The sequence below is a fragment of the Sminthopsis crassicaudata genome, chromosome 5, assembly GCF_048593235.1.
Source record: "Sminthopsis crassicaudata isolate SCR6 chromosome 5, ASM4859323v1, whole genome shotgun sequence".
Taxonomy (NCBI): domain Eukaryota; kingdom Metazoa; phylum Chordata; class Mammalia; order Dasyuromorphia; family Dasyuridae; genus Sminthopsis; species Sminthopsis crassicaudata.
The window spans coordinates 266,064,050-266,079,918 of NC_133621.1; the positions used below are offsets into that span (position 1 = coordinate 266,064,050).

The 15,869-nt window shown below is 33.0% G+C and overlaps 1 protein-coding gene across 2 annotated transcripts; it reads right to left on the minus strand.

Annotated features, from left to right (window-relative positions):
- Positions 1-1,213: 1,213 nt before the first annotated feature.
- LOC141544576 (centrosomal protein of 290 kDa-like) lies at positions 1,214-15,173 on the minus strand. 2 transcript variants are annotated; one of them, XM_074270942.1, is made up of 12 exons: positions 15,022-15,173; positions 13,451-13,575; positions 13,007-13,084; positions 9,095-9,164; positions 8,764-8,810; positions 7,604-7,747; positions 6,137-6,190; positions 5,293-5,442; positions 4,585-4,755; positions 3,979-4,068; positions 2,467-2,589; positions 1,214-1,598 (listed from the first exon to the last, which is right to left on the minus strand). In XM_074270942.1, exons 2-12 carry the CDS (start codon positions 13,544-13,546, stop codon positions 1,464-1,466), a joined length of 1,158 nt encoding a protein of 385 aa, XP_074127043.1. In that variant the 5' UTR covers positions 13,547-13,575; positions 15,022-15,173; the 3' UTR covers positions 1,214-1,463. The 2 variants fall into 2 exon arrangements, with proteins under 2 accessions (XP_074127043.1, XP_074127044.1); XM_074270943.1 differs by lacking the exon at positions 5,293-5,442.
- Between the last annotated feature and the right edge of the window lie 696 nt (positions 15,174-15,869).

Genomic DNA, 15,869 nt, shown 5'->3' on the forward strand with positions numbered 1-15,869 from the left:
ATTATTTGCCTTAAAAAGGCCCAGCCTGAGAAATATGCTCTCTCATAGACTCTATGAAGCCTGGGAGACCAGGAATCTCCCTTCTTTTACAGATCAAAAGGGGGACACAATTTCAGAGTGATAATTTCACAGATTAAAGGGAACACAGTTCACACCATTCCCCCACCCCCCCCCCCCTCACCTCTGTCCTCATAATGTTAACTGGGCAAGTAGGAGGTGCTATAGACGAAGTTCCAGGTTTGAAGCCAGGAAGACTCAATTTTCTGAGTTCAAAAATGGCCTCAGATACTGACTAGCTATGTGACCCTGTGCAAGTCTCTTAATTCTGTTTGCCTCAGTTTCTCATCTGTAAAACGGGGTTCCAAAGAGTCAGCATGACTGAAGACCAAAAAAATTATGTTCAATTATTACATATGATAGTTACTCAGCAAACACTTATCTTCTGCTGAAAAGTTCTAACAGGGTAAATAAGTCAAGAACACAGATGAGAGGGAAATGTAGAATGGTAGACCTGGAAATGAGCAGGACCAGGATATCATTATATACTTCAAGAATACTATATGATGATCAATTCTGATGGAATTGGCTCTCTTCAACAATGAGATGAACCAAATCAATTCCATTTGTTCAATAATGAAGAGAACTAGCTACACCTAGCTAAAGAATTCTGGGAAATGAGTGTGAACCACTACATAGCATTTCTACTCCCTCGGTTTTTGTCTGCTTGATTTCCTTCTCAGGTTATTTTTACCTCATTTCTAAGTCTGATTTTTCTTGTGCAGCAAAATAACTGTATACATACACACACACACACACACACACACACACACACACACACACACATATATATCGTATTTAACATATACTTTAATATATTTAACATGTATTGATCTACCTGCCATCTAGGGGTGGGAATGAGGGGAAGGAGGGGAAAAGTTGGAACAGAAGGTTTTGCAAGCATCAATGCTGAAAAATTACCCATTCATATATCTTGTAAATAAAAAGCTATAATTTAAAAAAAGAAAGAAAAACAAAATTACAAAAAAAAATGTTTGTTGACTAAATGAGAAGTTCTAAGGACGTACATATGCACAGAGCAGTAAAGGCTTACTCAGAATGACAAATCAAATTACCCCTGAAAACAAGCATGCTCTCCAAAATTAAGATTCTTTTCTATTCAACAGTAAAAAAATCTTAAAATTCAAAGAAGAGGTTATGTCAAAAATTTTGTTTATTGCTGTTGATCTGGTCCAAAAGATAATAGACAACATCCAAAAGAGAAGGTTTAGATTGAAAAAACAGTATCTTAAAATGTTAATTATATATTTATGTAATTAATGCAATAAGTTATTTATCAGAGAAACAGAGAATTCAAATGTTTTTCAAATAGAGAAGGCCCAAATCTTATATTTATTGAGGTTTGATATGCACTCCCACATGGATATAACACAGTCCAACAAGAATTACAGTGATGATTGATTAGCTCCTTTGTGCCTTCTCAGTTCTTCAATAATCAGTGTATTTGTTTCCATTTCTTTTGTGTACTGTTCTACTTGTTCAATAAGCATCTTAATTTGACAATCTCTTTCTTGTATGCCCTGAAAGAAATATTGAAAAAAAAATTCTGTAATATCTAATATGGTTTTACTTTCTCCTTATTAAACATGAATAAATCAGCTCCCTGTATAAATTGCAAGCTCCTTGGGAGTCAGCAATGAAGTCTTATTTTACTTTGTATATCCAACATTGTTTGGAACAAACAATGTAAGAGATGTGGTTAAGTTATTAATGAACTAATTGATTGAAAATACTTTGAATATAGTCTCTTAACTTTTTGTAGCTTCTTTTAAACTCAACTCTTTTTTCATGTATTTAAAACAAAATCAAAGTTATCTCTTTCTCACTGATACTTAAATTATTTTACATCAATAAAAAATAAAGTTAATTTGTCACTCTGTGAGGTATAATTTGATCATAAAATACTTCTTTAACTTTCTATAATTTTGTTTTGCTTTCCTTAAGAATTCATTTTCCCCTCTTTCACTCCTCTTCTTAAAAAGTATTTCTTATCCTTTTATATCCTAACAGTCTTTTGCATTTACTTATAGCATATCTAGATGATAGAAATGATGAAAATTTAACTAACAACTAAATTCTATTTGGAAATTGTTTTTGTCAATAATTGGTTAGAGTGCAAACTGTTAAGTCTCTCATGAAAAAAAAAACATGCTCAGACACAGTTAAAATATTAACAACATAATGCCATAGTTCACATGAGATTAAAACATCTTATAATATAATATAATATAACCGGTTTTACTAATTTGAAAATTGGCAATTTCACTAGACCACCCATAAATATATCCTTTTGTTATGGTTAAAGAGAAGCCGTTAAAATAAATCAAAACATGGCAAAATCATCAAATTTCTGAAAATATCAGAGAGAAATGTAACTTTGGAGATTACCTCTTGTAGAGTAGTAACATCATTTTTGTCGGTATTAAGTTGGGCATTCCTAATTTTCTCTATCAAATTACACAATATTTGTTGATATTTGATTATTTCATCATCTTTAGAAACAAAAATTCTCTGCAAAAAGAATGTGGAATTTATTCAAGTCTGGAATAACACAACCTTGCTTATTTTACTCTCTATTATGCTGCAATTTTATATCTCTAAACAAAATTATTGTCAATCACATTTAAAAAATCTAATTCCCACTGGCTTTGTTATTGTTGTTGTTCACTTATTTAAGTGGTGTCCAAATCTTCATGATCCTATTTAGAGTTTTTTGGCCAAGATACTGAAATGGTTTGCCATTTCATTTTCCAGATCTTTTTAAGGATGAGGAACCAAAGCAAATGGGGCTAAGTGACTATTTAGACAGCTAATAATCATCTGAAAACAGAGTTGAACTCAGGCCCAGGGCTCCATCCACTGTGCCACCTAGCTGCCCCTAAACATATTTCCATATTTGTTCTTCAGTTGTTTTTAATGTACCTGGCCCTTTGTGATTCCATCTGGGGTATTCTTGGCAAAAACAAAACAAAACAAAACCTTTTCTCATTTTACAGACAAGGAAACTGAGGTAAACAAGGTTAAGTAACTTGCCCCAAATGTCTGGGGTTAGATTTGAACTGAGGAAGAGGGGACATTGTGAACCTAGGCTTAGCACTCTATTCACTGCTCCACCTACATGCCTCTCAAACCACTCACAATTATCCACAATAGGTTCTCCAATTCTTTCTTATATCTTAGTTTTCATTTTAACTCCTGGTTTAAACAGTCAATAATAAACTGTACACAGATAACTGATTTTGAACTGACAGATATTTGTGTTCAGTTGTTTTCTATCTGTTAAGACACAGTTAATTTTACGATTTTTATTGTTTTTGTAATGTTCGGAGCCAGTCATCTTCCATCTCTTCTCAAAAGAAAAAAATTCCTCATGAATCCTACCCAGTCTAAATAGTGAAAAGAGCCCTAGCTCTGAGCCAGAAGTACTTGGTTACATCTCAATTTTGCCACTTAATATCACTTGTGCAACTTAATACTTAGCTTGTTTATCTGTAAAATGAGGGTGAGATGATCTGGGAGGTCTGTCCCAATGCTCAAATGAAGATGATACTTTCTATGATTCTTGAATCTCCAACAGAAGATAGTCTATTAAACCTGAAGGCATTCTAGAGCATCAGAACCTACCAGAGATTCACTGCAGTGGAAGTGCCAGAATCAAGGTCATGTCTTTAAGAGGCATTTAAAAAGAACTTCCATGAAAAATAAAACACACACAGACACACATACACACACATATAAACATACACACCAATACATACATGCACAAATGCATGTAGATATACTCACTTATCTTATTCAATTTAGTAGATGGTATAAGAATTTTTATAAAAATTGGAGAATTTGAGGAACACTGCCTAAACTTAAACATAAGGAAACTGCACAACTATTTTGAAGAATTACCTTCCATTCTTCAACCTTTGCATTAACAGCAGCCATAATGGGATCGTCGTCTTCATCTTTTGCTTTTAGAAGTTCTGTAAGTTCCTGTACCTAAAAATTACCAATTTGATAAATTTTGAAATGATATTTTATTCCAAATGTACAAATAATTAGATATAGTAGATTTAGATGTACTATTTCCTTATGTTGCCACAGACCAGCTGAGTGAATCATGACATGCCAATCTGCATTTGTTAGAGAGAATTCTCATCTGGGACTTTCATATAGCAACTAAATAAATAAATGACATTTAGTGTATGAACCCCAGCCCTGTTCATAATACTAAAAATAACTACATATTCATTACATACTCATCACTGATTATAAGAACATGAAATATATTTATTTTTTAAAAATTAATTCAATTTATTCTAAATAGTTTGACCAAAGATTATTTTCTGATTTTGCTCTAGTGCTCTATTTGTTTCTGTCCATAACTAAGGGAAATTAATAAAATTTTGGTTTCATGTAGCAAGCTTCAAAAATCAACAATTGTTATATCAAAATTACACAGTTTCCTCTATACCATTATGTGAAAAGACAACCTCAATTAAGCATAATTCTTACCTGAAGCCTTTCTTTTTTTAACTGATCTATTAGACCATCATTCTGTTGGACAGTAATTTTCATCCTATTATATTTATCAGTCATCTTCTCCATTTCCTGCACTGATTCTTCCAGGTTCTTTTTCATTTCTTGACTTTGAATTTCAATTTTCTCATTTGCTTCTGTTAAATTCTTTTAAAGATAAAAACCACAGAAAAAACAGAATGGATATTTGTGAACATAGTTAAGTAATTTTAAATATTATAATTGGATTGTATTAATAAACTTTGGGCTTTCTGAATGATCACTAAAGAAAAGACAATTCTATGCAGGTGTACAATTGAATGTAGATGGATATTTACCAATAAAATGAAAGAAAAAATTTGAAATTGAGTAGGGAGGCTTTACTAAATGCTTCCCAATATAGGTATTAAAGTAAACCTAAACAAAACAGGCAAAGAGGGTAAAAATAAATACAGCATTTATGGACTGATTTATTTCCTGTTTTTAAAGTGAGCATTTAAAAAATATTAATTCATGTATAAATGCTAATCTGACAGGTTCCTCCATACCATCATTATGAGAAAAACATTATAAATTATTGTTACCTGAAGGTCTCAAATCACTTGAAAGTTCAAGAATATGAAATCCAGATCAAATTCATTTTAAAAAATCAGGAATACACCTTGAAATTTACTCTTAAAAAATCCAAAAAGGATTTTTTTTTACCTGAATTATATCCAGATACTGCACAAGTTCTGAATTTTTTTTAGACAATTGTAATTGATAATCACTATCTTCTCTTCTGGACATAAGTGTTTCCTTTTGTGAATCTATTTGTTTCTGATAGTCAATGATGTTTTGACAAAGCTGTTCATTCTGTATAAAAACCAAACCCCCACAACACTTATTAAAATTACTTGCAATAAAAATTATTATCTAAAAAATGGCCCCAATGCTTTTCTTTAAATGCCCAGATTTTCTAAATCCTTAAGTCCTTATCTTTTTTTTTTTTTTAGATGTTTGTTTTCCAAAAAAGGATAGCAAAACAAATAGTGGAAATAAAGAGATCAATATTTGAGAAAGAAAAAAATAAAACATTAATTGTACTACTCTAGGTAATCAAAGAATGCAATTTTATTATTTATTAAAGAAAACAAGTAAAAGGTGACTACTCTAAAGACAGATTAAAGAAATAATAAAAACAACAATTAAAATATGTTCAAAATTTGGGAGTTTTTAAGCAATTGTAACTTTTAACTGAGTGAATAAAATGAATTAATAACAAGTTTGGTCATTTGTTTTAGCCTGTCATCAAAGAAATTACCATATAATAATCAATTGATAAGCAAAACATCCATTTATTACTGAGAGTTGAGAATTGCTTAATGTCTCCATTTCTCATCTTATTTCTAAATCTTTGAAAAAATTTCAAATAAAAAATATTAACTTTGAAAAGAACAGGGGCTTAGAATACATGTTTTGAAAACAATCTGAATTCACTGAGGTACTACCAACTATTACCTTTGCAGGATGACCAACTACATATATAATGATATTCTATTTTACCAACCTCTCTTCTTAATTTCCTGTTTTCATTTTCTGCCTCTTCATTAAGAAGAGCCAACTGGAATGATAAAAAGAAAGGTATTTATAAAACAAACAAAAATTAAAAGCAATTTCATTATGAAAATTATAGTAGCAACCTTATGAAACTGAAATAAAATCCTCCTTTAAAAAATAGTCAATTTTTATATGATGACTTCAATTTTATTTGAAATATGAATTTTAAACTGAATCTTTTGGAAACCACTTAGGAATTAGATGAAGTAAACAAACACAATAACTACAGAGATAGGAGGAAATATATATATATATATATATATATATATATATACACATATACACATACAAATACATAAATGTATTGCTAGGGAAAAATGAATAATTGAAATGATTAGTTATTAGTTTAAGAATTATTGTTATCTGCTGAACCCCAAACACTTTTTACTCTGAACAAATATTAACTAAGGAAATAGAATTGCTTAAAAATATTTTTTTCAGTGACATGGCTTCATTTGCAGTACTTATAGCATATCAACTAAATGAGCAAATTATTATCATTATAATAACAGTGAATCTTATTTTCTCATTCTCTAAAAACCTCCACTATAGGCTCTAAAGAATAGGAAAATATTCCTACTCAACACTTCTTTTTTTCCTTCTCTGACTAGAGACAAGATCCCAAGCACTCATGCCAATGTGTTGCTCAGCCCAACTGGAATCCATGTACTACTTACTAAAAGTGGAAACCTCTGAAAAGGATTAAAGTCATGAGTCACTCTGTTTAATGGTATATATGTCAAGGATGCTCCCCTAACACTGTCACCCACTCTGCTTTCTTTAGGCAATATATCAGGGTTTATAAGAGAAGCCATATTTGTGGTGTCTACCAGACATAGTCAGAGTTTGACAATAACTTAAACAAATATAATACTATGAGTGGGCATTTCTTCACCATAAATAATGAATTGGATCCTTAATGGTAAAGCTAAATACCCTTTAGTGGCTTACATGGTAAGTGAAGTGCTTTACAAATATTGTCTCATTGTATCCTTATAAAATTCTGGAGGATATGAGGTTCCCCATCTTACCAGTGAATTAATTGAGGCAATGAACTAACAGTCTTGCTTAAGAGTATGTGTCTTGCAAGGGTCTGAAGCAGAATTTGAACTCAGGTTCCATCCACTGTCCTTTACATATTTTTATATAATTTACAACATATTTTTAAAATAGTAATCTTGTACATTTATTACCTCCATTTTAACAGATTAAAAAAACCCAAGTTTCAGAAATATTAAATTATAGCCGAGGGTTATAAAAGTACTGGTAGGATTCAATTTCAGATCTTGTGACTCCAAGATCAGTCTTTTCTGCACATGATGCTGTTTCTCAAAGGAAACGCCATCAAAACATCCTACCTAAATGCCAAGGAAAGACAACTTCAGAGAAATATAAAGAATGTGAATGAAAGGCTCACTTGTTCATTGACTTTTTTCTCTTTTTCCATCTCTTTTTCCATATCCTCTAATTCTCTGTTTTTCTGCTCCAGTTGTATTTTTAGTTGATTAATTTTATCTCCCAAAAAACATGTATCCTGACCATCTGCAAACTGCTGTGCCATCTTAAAACAAAACAAAAATGTATTTATCTGAATACAATTTCTGAGATGAATAGCCAAATATAGTGAGAAATCAGATTTGATTAATCAAAAAACTTCAAAATCTGTAATGATAGCAATTAAGAAAAAAGAGTAATTTAAAATTTTAAGCTATTTTAGTGATTATATTTAAACTCATTAATTTAGCAGATTTCTTTTTATAATTTTCTTTTTTAATAGCAATTTATTTTTCCAAATACATACAAAGATAATTTTCAACATTCACATTCACTTTTGCAAAACCTATGTTCCCAAAACTTTTCCCTCTTCCTCTTCCCCAGGATAGCAAGCAATCCAATACAGGTAAAAACGTGCAATTCTTCTAAACATATTAACATAAACAAATAGGAATATTTGTCATATAGCATAAGAAAAAATAACACCAAAAGGGGATAAAAAACACAAGAAAGGGAAAATAAAGCAAGCAAATAAACAACAGTCACGACAACAAAAGGTGAAAAATACTATGCTTTGATTCACATTCAGTCTCCATAGTTCTCCTTCTCAATGTGGATGGCATGTTCTATCACAAGACTATTGGAATTAGCAAATTTTTTTAATGGCTCTACATAAAATCTTTGCTTAAAAGCCCCTATTTTTCAAACTGTTCCAGGAAACAATCCAAATTAGTTTCATGAAGAAAAGAAAAGAATGGCAAATTTGTATACTTTATAATATGCATCTCTTAGTAAATACCATTGAACAGAAATGAAATATCACCAGATTGGTCAAACCCAATTACAGGATTCACACAATGATGCTCAGTGATCTAGACTCAATCACTATAGGTAATATATTTGTGCTCAACCTTACACACATTAGGTGCCAACACAGTTTTTATAAACAATGAAGGTTTCTCTTTCAAAAGAAACTGATTTTGCTAAATATGAACACAATGAGGTTTATGAAATTTCCCAATCAAGAATAACAGATTTCATATTAATGATTAAGATGTGACTAACATTGCATGACAGACATACCTCAAGCTCATTTTCCAGTTTCATAACTTTAGTTTTTAACTGACTTCCTGTTGAAAGAAACCAGAACAAACATTTAACTTCACTAAATTTACTAAGACATACATGTTAAAACCTATTTTTTTTTCTGTCACCAGAAAAATATGCGGGTTTTTTTTTTCAGTCTGATGAAAACAATCAGAAAATTGCTATAGTAGGTATTCAATCACAATGCTCAAACTTTAATGCACATTTTCTGACCTGAATTAAGCCAATTCTTTGTGGAGTCAGAGAAATTAATTCCTCCCTCATTATTCATTTTAAACTTTTTTTTTTTTTTTTGACAGGTACTCACCAAATTTGGCCTGTCCTTCTCTAGCTTTTTCTACTTTTTCTGAAGGTAATTCCATTTTTTGGGCTTTCATCTAAACATAATAAAAGGGATGCAACGTGATTTGAATTATGTACTTTAGGGGGACTGGTTTGAATCCAATCTTTTCCCTTTGACATTTTACTCTACCCCCATAAATGATAAGTAACTATCAAGTTGCAATGATAATTCCTTTGTGATATTGCCACTTTTTCTTTTCAAACTGCTACATCTTCTACAACCTCAATATTTCCAGCCAGGCAATTGCAGGAGCCTCCAAACAAGATCGGTCTCCTGTCAGAATCTTCTTAACCTGATCTAGATATAGGTACTTGAATATGCTAATATTTCACAGCTATTTTCTGACTTTCTGATATCTGAGGGACTTACATTACAAAAGAATCTGAAGAAAAGGGAAATTTTCCAGGTAGGCTGATGAGGTTGAGAAGATACCTCTCTGTTCAAGAACCAAACAAGCTTTTCTTAGGCTTTTACCAGGAGGAAATGTAACTGATGACATTCAGGAAGCAAATTTCCCTTGAAATTTTGCATGAATTTGCCTCCAAATGTTAGAGAAAGCTAAGAAACAGAGAGGGAAATCCAATCCACTTTAAACCAAATACAAAAGGAGTCAAAATAAAATTAAACCCCCTTTGCCCTGCAAGTGTTCATCACACTAGTTTCTTGTTCCTGTATTACAGCCACCTTTCAAATGTCAAAGACCTCTTACAGCAGAGTTCTGAAAGACAACATACCATAAGCTATTAATTACATGGTAACGACTTCCTTATTAAAGCCATCTTATAAATTAATGTAATTATGCCACAATAATAACTGGCATTCACATAACCAATGAAGTATTACAATATGATTTACAAATATTACTTCATCTGAATCTCTCAACAACCCTGTGGGATAGGCCCTAAATATAAGCTTTGAGATGGAAATTTTCTACATATCCAGAAAACCAGGGAGAGTCAGTGGGGAATGCACAAAGACTACCAGAGCCAGAAGACAAGATACTGCATCTTGGTTCTGAATGACCTTGGATGCTATGGATCTGTTTCCCCAACTATAAGATTAATGAAGAGACTGGACTAAATAGTTTCAAAGGACTAACTCTAACTCTAAATCTAATGATGATATCATTATTTTATTCTTTCAAAAATCTCTACAAAATCTGTCCTAATTATGGACAGAATAAAATGTAGAGATCCAAGGTCCCCCACAATCCAGTCTCATCCTATCTATTTTATACACGTTCAACTAAGCCATAAACTGACAGCAAACACAACAGTTCTACTTCTAGGATTTGGCACCAAGTACCCCCTCACTACCATCTCTGTTCTTCCTTACTTAACTCAGTCTAAACATCAGAAGAAGCATGGATTATTTCATTTTTTATCTTTATATATATATATATATATATATATATATATATATATATATATATATATATATATATATATTATATAAAATGGTACACTGGGTACCTTGTGCCACAACCCAAATCTTTTCAAGAGCTCCAGACTCCAGTGACATCTCCCCTCTTTTAAACTTTTGTAGACCATTGTCAATATGGTGATTGAATCAAATTGGATAATATTTGTAAAATGTACTTAGGAGTGGCTGGAACACAGCAAGTGCTCTATAAATGTTTATTCCCTTCCTTTTTCTTCCCTTCTTGTTATCATCTGCATAATTCTGGAGGCACTCAGGGAACCTTTAGAATTAACCTCTGTTGTTTCTCTCCAGATGGAATATAAATTCCCTATATTATCACTTTGTAATCTCAGGGTCTAGTATGGTGTCTGGAGTCAAACAGTAATAATCAGAATGTGCTTTACACTCTACAAAGCATTTTTTATACATTATCTCTTTTTGTCTGAAAGTTCCTTCTGACTACTTTGTGGGTTTCTATCTTCTTCCTCCCCCTTGAAAGTGGGCATGGAACCCACTGTGAATGGAACCAGGTAAAGATCTCTCAAAAAGTCTATGAGATGGAGGAGTCATACTTTTGGCTCAATTTTCAGGCTTGTCACATGATTCCCAGGGGTCTGAAAGGCAAGAAAGGTCAGACCCTAGGTTCCAGCTTCAGGAAGTGATACGAAGTGATGTGACACACAGGAAGCAGACAACATTGTTGACTATTGGTCAATAATGTTCACCTCCTTTTTAAGTCAGTCCAATGAAAAGACAGGTCTTTTGCTACTAAACCAGATTTACTATTTCTGCCAGGCCAGGACAGGCACATGCTGGAAAATGGGAGCTGATATCTGCCTAGGTGTGCTTGGGCTTCTACTGGCAAGGACTGAATAAATGCTTTCTCTTTATATCTGAAGATGTCTCAGATTAATTAATTTGGGCAAGGGAATCTAGCACCTGTCCCACACATCTCTATCCTGGCCCTGTTCTTCTTTCTCCCTTTCACTTGGAGATACCATTCAGTTCTAAGGCTTCGGTGATCACTTCTACAAAGAGCACATGCACTTCTTCACCTTTAATAGCAACATCTCTCTACAGCTCTAGTTCCATATTTATCTACTGACTACATTTCTAGATGTTCTAGTAGCACCCAAGCTCAACTTCTCCCCCAAAATTTATACCTATCCCCTTCCCTTGTTACTTCTATGAAGAATCCCACTAGACTCCCAGGTATCAAGGCTCAATGTCAATTATCTTTTATTTTCCTTGTCCTTCACTCCACACCCAGTCAATCGCCAAATCCTGTTAATTCAATCTCCACAGTGTTCTGGGTTTCCATTCTTTTTTCCATTACTACTGTTGTTGAAAGGTCCTAGTTCAGGTTTCATAATCTCTGCTGGTCCATAGTGCTAGTCTTTTATGAGTGTTATTGCTTTCATTATCTTCCCTCTTTCAGTTACTCAAGTAAGCTTCCTAATATACTTCTTTGTCAATTCTTACTTTAAAAACTTTCAGTGGCTCCTTCTTGTCTCCCATATCACGCATTCTTGATCCTGCTATTGACCCACCATAATCAAACTTCAACCTAATTTTATGTGTGCTTTTCTTATTTCATTTCCCTAATGTCCCTATGTTCCAGTTAAAATAGATTATGTACTGCTGTTCCTATCTCACTTTCCCCCATCTCCTGGCCTCTATCGTATTTATTGTCCCCTGAACTAGGGATTCTTAAGCTTTTTTCACTCACAACTCTTTGTGTGAGAAACTTTTACATGACCCAAGTATATAAGTTTATAAAATAAGCATATAAAGCAAACATTTACTGATAATAAACCATAATTTTATGACCCCCACATTCAGTTACACAACCCCATATAGGATCACAATCCACAGTTTAGGAAGCTTTGCCCTAGGCCCAAAATTGATTCTCTCCAAATCTATTTCTTCAAAGTGAAAAATCTTCTGGAAAATCCATTTTACATTTATTTATTTATTTATTTTTGCTGAGGCAATTTGGTTTAAGTGACTTTCCCAGGGTCATACAATTAGGAAGTGTTAAGTGTCTGAGACCAGGTTTGAATTTAAGTTCTCCTGAATTCACCATTAGTGGCCTATCCAGTTTCACCTAGCTGCCCCCAAAACTCATTTTTTAATCAATCAAGTCAGTTAAATCAATAAAAAATAATAGTAACAGGATCCCTCCAATTCTAACAATTCAGAATATTACTCTTACACAAGGCTTCCTAGAGCCCTCCAACTAAAGTGGATTCCTCCCACCTCAAATCTTATCACTATCAAATTCTGCTATTCCAGTAATATCTATCTATGTGACAGTCCATCTCCCTCCTTTTATTCCTATTGTCTTGTAAAAATAGGAATGTAATGAATGTTGATGGAGTTGAGTTTTATTAATGTATGTTGATGTGGATTATATGAGGCATAGTTTAAAGGATTATTCTGCTTGATACAAACCTTCATTAAAGATTGAGTTATTTGGAAAAGATGGACCACATTTTCTTGATTTTCATCTTTTAGGTCTCTTACTTCAACCTATATAAACAAAGTAGAAATCATTATTCATTATTCTTTTTAAAAAAATCATTGATATTTTTATTCTATCCTTTCCTCACTGAACCTTTTCTTGAGACAAAGAAAAAGTAAATAAGCAAAAATACACAATAGAATAATGTTATTTGATTGAGTACATAGTATTGCAGTTCTAATATTCCTTCAGTTCTTCTCTGAGGAAGAAGATATGTTTGTTATCAGTTAATGAGAATTATTTTTTGCATAAAACTTAAATCAATCAAAAAATAATAGTAAAAGGATCCCTCCAATTCTAACAATTCAGAAGTCCATGACTTTTTAGTGTGTTTTACTTTAACCATGAATATTTTAATATATTTTTAAAAATACCTTAGAGAGAGAAACCAGTAAATCATCTGCTAATTCTTCTTGAAGAGGCAAGTCATCTGGGTTAACTCTCCATAATGTTTTCCAATCCAAAGACATCTTGATTTCTTTCACTGTTGTCTAGGGATCTACAACAATATATACACATTAGCATATCCACAATAAATATAACAATGGATACAAAATTTGATTTCCTAAAGGTCATCCTTGAAGAGGTGAAGTTCTGTGATAAGCATATCACCTTCACACAAACATACACACACACCCCAAAACAGCAAAGTGGGTAAAATTTATTAAAATAAAATTAAGAGCTCAGCTAGAATTAGTAGTAGTTGGGTACAGTAAAGAAATGCTATATTTCAAGTGACAGAACCTGGGTTCAAATCTTGACTTTGCCATATACCTGCTTCATCCTTGTTGTCATTTAACCTACTTGGGTCTTAATTTCTCAAATGTGAAATGCGGAAATACTATGAGAGAGAATTTTTTTTTCCTAGATCTAAATTTCTTTCTACTGTAGATCTGAACTTAATATCACTTTGATTTGAAAAAAAAAAAAAAAAAAAAAAAAGAGAGAGACCAATTGGACATTCTCCTGAACTCCAAAAGGAAAAACTATGAGCAATGAGAATTGCAAAAAAGGTGAACTTATTAAGGAAAATTTTCTTAACAATGAGAACTGTAGTACCAACACTAACAATAATAGTAATACGGCTAGATGTAGTGATCAAGGTAAATTTTGCAAAAAAAAAAAAAAAAAAAAAGGGACAAACATCGAAACATTATTTGCTGTAAAAATTTAGCACCGGAATACCTAACAACACATGACCAGCTAGCTATAATTAGATTAGAACTCCACATCTTTCATGGATTAACAGACAACAAATGTCTATGTTATATGGACCTCCAAATGTCCTAGAGAACTCCACCAATATAAACACTGGAACAGGAATCATCACAGACCAAACTGTTGCTTACCATGTCCCAAATACTATTCATAAGTATGCTTTTACTAGACACCACCACCACCAATACCCAAACTCTAAACACAAAAAACAAAAAGCTTTTATAACATAGAGACCTGGTTTAATCACAATCAAGTGGAAATGGGACTAGATACTACCATTTCCTATTGACCTATCCTCTACTACATTTGTACAGATGAGGGTTTTAGGATGCCAACAGTTCAGATGGATAGTATGTCAAGCCTGGAGTCAGGAAATTAAAACCTGGCCTCAGACACCTACTAGTGTGTGACCCTGAGCAATTCACTTAGCTCTGTTTGCCTCAGTTTCTCCATCTGTAAAATGAGCTGGAAAAGAAACCAACAAACCACTCTAGTTTCAGGGTAAAGAAAACCCAAATAAGAAAACACTCTGAATAAACAATAACCCACAAAAAATAGTAATCACAAAATATAAACTAATATGTTTACAATGGCAAGTTATTTTATTTTATTTTGTTCTTCACAACAACTCTGTCAGGTAGGAATCATTTTACAGATGGAATAACTGAAGCTCAGGACAACAATTTATAGGATTCTTCCTAACTTTTAACACTTTTTACACTCCCACCTGTTGCCTCTCTCCAAACGTTGTCCCAAGAAGTAGTTACATTTTGAGATGGGATAATCCCTACTAAGAAAAGACGTTAAGAAGATTCCTTATCAGGAGCCCCGGAGAAGTCCCTGTCCATCAGGAGGAGAAGGAACGAACTGCGGCTCACTGAGTTGGGGGGGGGGGGGGAAGCGGTGTGTGCGCGCGCTCCTCACACTCACGCTCGGCGCTTGCATACACACGCTGCCCTAGTTCCTCAGCCTTGCTGGGGTCTGAGGCAGGAAGAACTCAATATTCAATAATATACTCCAATTCTTTGGCCACAAATTCCTTCTTCATTCTTCTAATTGCTTATAATATCACTGTTTATGTCTAAATCGTGAACCCATTTTGACCTTATCTTGATATACAATGTTAGGTGTGGATCAACGCCTAGTTTCTGCCATATTAATTTCCAATTTTCCCAGTAGTTTTTGTCAAATAGTTTTTATCCCAAAAGCTGGGGTTTTGGGGTTTGTCAAACACTGTTACTATAGTTACTGACTATTTTGTTTTATGAACCTAACCTATTCCACTGATTAACTAGTCTATTTCTCAGCCATTACCAAATGGTTTTGATAACCACTGCTTTGTAATATAGTTTTAGTTCTGGCACAGCTAGGGCACCTTCATTTGCATTTTTTCCCATAACCCCCTCTCCCTTAGCCCGATTGAAATAGACCTTTTCTGATGTTTTTCCAAAGTATCTTTTTTCTGGAAATTTGTTATTCTCCAAATACTTCTGGGTTCTGTCACTCCAAGTTACATTATTTTAGGATTTCTTGCCTTAATCTTGACTTAATCCACTATATTTTTATTCCCTTCTA